This window comes from Etheostoma spectabile, chromosome 3, assembly GCF_008692095.1.
Source record: "Etheostoma spectabile isolate EspeVRDwgs_2016 chromosome 3, UIUC_Espe_1.0, whole genome shotgun sequence".
NCBI classification, from domain to species: Eukaryota; Metazoa; Chordata; class Actinopteri; order Perciformes; family Percidae; genus Etheostoma; species Etheostoma spectabile.
Window position 1 is genome coordinate 28,533,825 of NC_045735.1, and position 6,711 is coordinate 28,540,535.

General features: G+C 40.6%; 1 protein-coding gene across 2 annotated transcripts in view; it reads left to right on the forward strand.

Moving 5' to 3' along the window:
• si:dkeyp-97b10.3 (uncharacterized) overlaps positions 1 to 6,641 on the forward strand; it is a 12,854-nt gene extending 6,213 nt beyond the window's left edge. The window contains exons 5-17 of one of the 2 annotated variants that reach the window (XM_032510021.1): positions 38 to 70; positions 169 to 204; positions 596 to 637; positions 736 to 785; positions 883 to 935; positions 1,027 to 1,253; positions 1,565 to 1,818; positions 3,885 to 4,010; positions 4,156 to 4,291; positions 4,562 to 4,609; positions 4,698 to 4,769; positions 4,924 to 5,214; positions 6,313 to 6,641. In XM_032510021.1, the coding sequence (XP_032365912.1) occupies positions 38 to 70; positions 169 to 204; positions 596 to 637; positions 736 to 785; positions 883 to 935; positions 1,027 to 1,253; positions 1,565 to 1,818; positions 3,885 to 4,010; positions 4,156 to 4,291; positions 4,562 to 4,609; positions 4,698 to 4,769; positions 4,924 to 5,214; positions 6,313 to 6,329 (1,385 nt within the window). In that variant the 3' untranslated portion in view covers positions 6,330 to 6,641. The remainder of the gene's footprint in view (positions 1 to 37; positions 71 to 168; positions 205 to 595; positions 638 to 735; positions 786 to 882; positions 936 to 1,026; positions 1,254 to 1,564; positions 1,819 to 3,884; positions 4,011 to 4,155; positions 4,292 to 4,561; positions 4,610 to 4,697; positions 4,770 to 4,923; positions 5,215 to 6,312) is intronic. The other variant, XM_032510023.1, reaches the window with a different exon arrangement.
• The last annotated feature ends 70 nt before the right edge of the window (positions 6,642 to 6,711 follow it).

Consider the following 6,711-nt stretch of genomic DNA (forward strand, 5'->3'; position numbering starts at 1 on the left):
TTTTTCCCTCTGTTTCTCACTCTCTTTCTTTCACCAGAAGAATGTGCTGAGAAGGATGGAGGAGAGGAAGGTAAGAACCAACATCCTAGAACACCTTCGTGGCTCAAGGATTTAACAAGATAAGCTAAAGAACAAATGGTGTTTAACTCCTTTTCACGTTCTTTGCAGACGATGAAGAGGCCCATGCAGAGGAGTCTAAAAATGGTGCGAAACAACATATCTACAAAATATCAGTACCTGCATTGGCAGACTAAGTAACTGTTCTGCTTTTGAAAACTGTTGTATGTTGTTTACATCGAGACGGCCACGTCAGCTTGTTGTCATAGTTGCCATGGCTTTAGTGGTATGTCAGCGGACCCTAGCCGCAACCGCATCTTAATGGCAGCCATACTACATAATTACTCCACAAAATGTTGAACTCTGCTGGTTCTTTTGGAACAGAATTAGATTGAGTGTGCTCCACCCTCGCTCATTTGGAGAAGTTTGTCTAGGGTAACTGCTAAAAGATTAACACAAGCTTTCAGCCTCTGACATGTGATTTTTATATATAATTATACATGTAATAATATTGGACTTTAATTATTTCGCCCTCTAGATTCAGTCCCTGGACCTCTAGTAGAGGTTTCAAATGGGAAAGGTAAGCTCGTAACTGATGTGATAGCACAGTGAATGTTCTGGAGAAAGTGTCACGTCTCCTGTAAATAACATCCCGTATTTTGTCGTACGCTCTGACAGATGAAAGGCCCTTCAAATTATGCTGTGAAAAATGCAAAGCCATCCAACAGGTGAGCTCAGGAACCAGATAATCATTTTTTTTTCTTTTCCTGAAATTGGCCTTCTTGTTGTGTACATATCAATCTACGGATCTGGTTTGTTCAACAGAGCCATGGCAGTGAGCTTGTTACCCCCAGGAGGATCTCTAAGGGACGGTTACAGTGAGTACGACTGTCTCTACCACTGATCTAGTCTGTGCATATTTATAATGATTCTGTATGCACAGCACCACTGACTCTGGGTGCATCCTAGGGTGCAGCTGGAAGGAGAAGGAACATACGAGTGTTCGGTCACCGGCCTGGTGTTTGAAGCCTCGGAGCGGGTCCTCGTGCGGTACTCAGTCTTGTCCTGGTCCAAGTTTGGCGCATTCCTCCGGGACTCCTGGAAATTTGCTGGACCAATCTTTAACGTGGACACTGTCAATAAGGATGCGTCTGTCCTCACATCCATCCAGTTCCCTCACTCCGTCTGCCTTGCCGGTGAGAATTAATATCATGGCTGTCTCACTCTTCTATGTTCAAAATACAGCCTAATTCATAATTTACCTTGGCTTCCTGTGGGGAGTCGCCCATAAGGCAATTTCATGAACATCAAATATTTCCGACAAAGATGTCACCTCGAGGTTAAATTGAGTTGATAGCTGTCATGAAAGTAAAGGTTTAATTCTTTAATAATTACGATCCATCTAAAGGCTTTACAGAAAATGGTACATTTTTATAGAGTATCATAATCTTTTATCTATGATTTTAAAGCTGCTCTAAACGGCTCTTTCCCTAATATTGGGACACAGATCCAGAAAATGAGATGACATTCAGCGTCCTGCACATAAAGGACAACCGTCCACTCATCGAGCCGACAGTGGACCACTCAGGTAGCCACGTCAAGTGGAATGTGACCTCCCTGTCACCCGTGGGTCCCATCATTCAGACCAGCCAACCTGTAGAGCGCCATGGGGTGGTCCTGGTCTACAAGCAGCTGGGCAGTGACAACAACAGCTACAGCTTCCACGTCTACTTGGCCACCAACAGTGCGTCCGACATCAAGGTAAGCGTCGGAGAATACCGTATGTGGAACTGAATTCATTTCTTCTCTACAATCGACGGTTGACAGTTTTCCTAATCATTACTTAACAAGTGCGAGGTGTCTGGTCATTAATCTCTACTTTCATTTTTAACACATGACAGCTGTTTTGGAAATCTGGTCGGATTTCTCCAAAACTTCTCTGTAGTTGCAGGAAATCTTTTACAAAAGAACTTTCTCAAAAGTTGCTTCCACCACTCAGGACTCCGGGACATTTCTGTGTCCGTTTGTGTATTGTGATGAAATACTGCAGTTACAACACTGAATACAAGGCTATGGTCTGAATGGCAAAATACACATACACCTGTCTTAAATGCGCATCTTATGCCTTGCTTCTTAAGACACCGTGATATATTTCACATTACCATGTCTTACGCATATGGAAATCAAACTGTTAAAGATCCACACTGTACAAGTGAATGAGCCAAGTTTATCAGTGTGACAACCATCTTGTGACTATGCACATTTTGTGTTTTTATTTTAGAAATTTTCCCACTATGACGAGCAAGAGCCAAAAGGGAAAACAAATAAATAAATAAATAAATAATTGAATAAACAAACCCAAAAAGAAAAACCCTTCTTATGTGCACGCTGCAAAGAAATATATTCGGGAAGGCATCACCTTAGTCCCCTGCATTTTTCAATCATGACTTTCAGTCTTACTTTCTTAAATAAAACTCCAGCAAAATGCCTCTCCTATGAAATTGTGTCTGGAAAAATTAAAAACAGACACAGAGCCTAATCTTAACTTTCACTTCTTGTTCATAATTTTGTAACGACACTGGCTTCGATGATGTAAGACTTTATACAGTAGACAACGAGATTTCCCGGTTTGTGTAATACGCTGAAGCGAAGACCTTTCCTTGTGATGAGGTTATACAATGTCGCAATGCAAAAATGTTATGATATCCACATTATGTTGTTGAAAAGCAGACGTCTGCATCTGGTTCCAATGATCATTGACTCTCTGATAATATCATAATCAGAAATACTTTATTGATCTCCTGGTGGAAATTAGGTTACGTTACAGTTGTGCTCATTCTAGAAAAGATACAGTGGTAGTAAAAGTACTAATACCACATTGTAAAAGTACTCTATTACAAGTAGAAGTCCTGCATTGAAAATCTTACTTAAGTAAAAGTATGATCTGGAAAATGTACTTAGAGTCAAAGTACTCAATGCAGTAAAATCCTCAAGAAACTGGAAACGATCCAAACTGTTTGGTCAATCAACGTAGTGTTTAATCTCCTAGCTATTTCAGCTGTACTTGTAGTCATATATACGATTGGTTGGTTTATTTTTATAAAACTTTGTATTTTACAAACTACATGTGTTTTGATTAATGTTACTGACTCACGCAGATGTGTAATTGCAAAGGGTAAATGTACTTACAATATTACATTCCACTGTAAAAATACATGAATATGTAAAACTATGTATACTACAATATACCAACAGTGTGTAATTATGCTGAAAATGGGATTTTTGATAAAGAGGATTGGAAGAATAGTATAGATAAATAAGCAGTACAGTATTGATGCCGCAGTAAACCAGAATAGTACACCCTCTGATATAGTTGACAGTAATTTCATTGTAATAAAGGTCAGTGGTATGTATCGGAAATGGTATCGGTGCCACTGGTGTGTGTATTACTGTAAGTGCGCCACGTAGTCCTGACAGCTAAATGGCAATATTGCTAAGTCATTCTAACACTGTACCACTGCTAAGGTCACACAGGAAGTGGGTTTGTGGTTATGTGTGAGCATGTGTGTGTCTGGGAGGACGCAGCTGGTGAATAATCATACTTCATTTATTGTAACCTGCAAAGTCCCTTGAAATATATAAGCTAAAATGATTAATATACTGTATCCTCAGAGACGCCTTCGGCTTTTCCACTTCGACTATGGAAAATGTGTTTTATTGCATGTTCATCATCTACTGCATCATCATCCACTACATAATCATCCTACTGCGAGGAAGTGACTTATGTTGCGCTTTGTCTTGTCTTCTGCTGTCCCTACGTAAACCAGGACATAGGCAAGCAGGTGCGGTGCTACAAAAATCGCTACAAAAAAATCGAGAAGCCTCCCACGTGCAAACTGGATGAGGGGATGTATCGTCTCCTGAGCGAGCCAGAGGGAGAGATCAAACCTCAGGTATGTCTCTATGCATTTCGCAACTTATGTATGTATTGTATTGAAAGCATACAAATATAATTTATGTGCGTGCGTGCGTGTGTGTGCGCGTGTGCACATAAATGTATGCATAATGTGTGTATAATTTGTATGTGTCTCTGTGCAGGATTTGAAATTCACTCTTGCTGTGACTAAGATGAAAGGCTACTTCGAAGCGTTCTTTGAGCAACCTCCTCCCTTTAAACTGTCTCTCGTAGAGATTAACACGGAGGAGACTGTATGGTCCGCCACCATCAGAGAAGGTACCAGTGCATTTAGACTCTACTGAACACATTGGGTGATTTGCAGGTGAAAAAAGAAATCTATATTAGTTTGAAAAGTCTCTTCTTTTTTTTTTTTTTTACACTTTTTTTGTGTGACAATTACAGGGAAGATAGATTTTCATTGCAAATAAGCCACACAAGTGTTCAGTGGTCTCCACTTGTAATGTTCTGTTATAAAGATTGTGTGCATGACTGAAATTTGGTTTCTACTCCAGAGTGATGACTATCTATTTTTTTCTGTACTCTCAGGTGACTGTGTGGATAACACTGAAAAGAAGCCGAGGAAAAGGACGAGCAGTAAGTTTCTTTTTTTTATTTTTTTTTATCAGATTCGATTTTTCTATCACAACATGCTTTCAGCAACTTCTCCATATCTCTCTCATAGGCAGACAGAGGAGCAGCAGCCCCTCAGAAGAGGAAACAACCTGTAAAAGGCCTCGATGGCAGGATGAGTCAGGTGAATTTCCACGTCTTTTTTTTAACTACTGATCTAAGAAGAACCTCCGCCACACTTTTTTTTTTTTTACCCCAATCAAGTCAACAGAAACCAGTCCACACACCTGTCTCCCTAAAACTATACTGAAAGAAAGTACCTGTGCATCTTTTCCCAGATGGAGTGAAAACAATAGTGTCTCAGGGCCAGGACATGTCAGAGAAGCAGCTACTGCAGGTGGCCAAGCGGCTGGGGAAGGAGTGGAAGCAGGTGGCCATCTTCTTAGACTTGACGTCCAGGGAGCTGGATGAGATCCAGACCACAGAGAAAGATGTGACCATGCAGAAGCTGAAGATGCTGGTGGAGTGGAAGAGCAGAAGGCGGCCGGGAGAGGCCACGGCAATTCAGCTGTGGAAAAGTGTGAAGGAGCTGGACGACTTGCCAAATGAGGTCCATCAGACACTGCAAGGTAATAAACTGCAGACATATAAACACAATCTAATAGAATAATGATGGATCACCATAAACTCCTAGTCTGGCTCACCCGATGGACATTGCTGGGAGAAAGCCTGGACATCCTTCTCTTTCCGCTATCTATTTTGCAAGGGTAGCCGCCCAGGAATCGGTTTAAAATTTTTTTTTTTTTTTTTAAAAAGATTTTGTAGCCAGACTAGACTTCGGCCCTGATACAATGCTGTGGCGCTAGGTCTAGGTATGTGATAAATAAATAAATACCCAAGCTAAAATGATAAGTTAGTCTTCTCTTGTCAAATGCCAGTTGGCCATGATTTTGATTATTGATAAGTCATTCCACATCTACAGCTGTGCATCAACTGTATTTTGGCACAGCGGTGCTTTGAGTGTGCTAACATGCTCATAGTGACCGAGAGAACATGTTGATGTTTAGCAGGTATAATTATTTTTTTTAAGGGACAGGCGCTAACAGGAGCTTCCTTTTGGCTCTTCAGAAACCTGTGGGGGATGTCACGGAGACTACGTCCATCTTTTAGATAGTCTATGAGCTTTCTAAATGTGAAGAAGTTATTTTCTCACACCTTTTTGGCCTGCTGTTCAGATTGAATTAACTATTTGACATCATATTAGTAACTAGCCCTCATCTAGACAGATCATCTCCTGATAAAAGTTGTTACGGGGAGAATATTGAAAATGCAAACTCACCGGATGGATATCTTCTCAGCTGCATAGCTGGGATGGCGTCCGCTGGCAGTCTTATCTGTAAAGTCAATACAAGCCATGTCACATCAAAGCTGGTGCAGAACCGCTTCCGTACCCACTGCCCACATCAGAGTGCTTAGTGGTGGCTGTAAAATATAGATGAGATTATAGATGTTGTCACTAGTAGTGCTGCAACATAGTTCGATCCGATCTGTGACTGAAATGTCAAGGTGCCGTGACCCGTGGTGTACTGGCCGGGATCAGGGGTAATTGATAACTAGTGATAGGCACTTGTAATGTTCATATCTTTTTGTTGGTTTGATCAAAATAAAAAACGATATGTCCATCATTGCCCTGATAAACAGACATTGTGTTATGTCGTTTTTTTCAGATATGATGGACAATTGAGGAGCTAAGTGAAAGAGACTGGACTCAAATGGACTGCTGGATATTTGCTGCTCCATCATCAGAAAGAAAAGTAAAATCTCAGGAATAGAGCAAAGCAGAGTTGACCAATGGACCGAGCATCAGCTCTTTTCCCAGTTTGTGCATCTCCTTTTGAATATTTTCTGGACATGTACGTGAGTGATCTATGGATGGGCATTTTCCCTGATTTTGTTCTAATATAATCCTTTGGTTCTGTAATGAATACAGAATAGACGAGCTGTAACCAAGGCTTCCTTTGTGCAGCAAGAATTTGATGCTTAGCATTACCAGGTTCAAAAATGACCAGTAGAGGTGTAGAAGTCATATATATATATATATATATATATATATATATATATATATA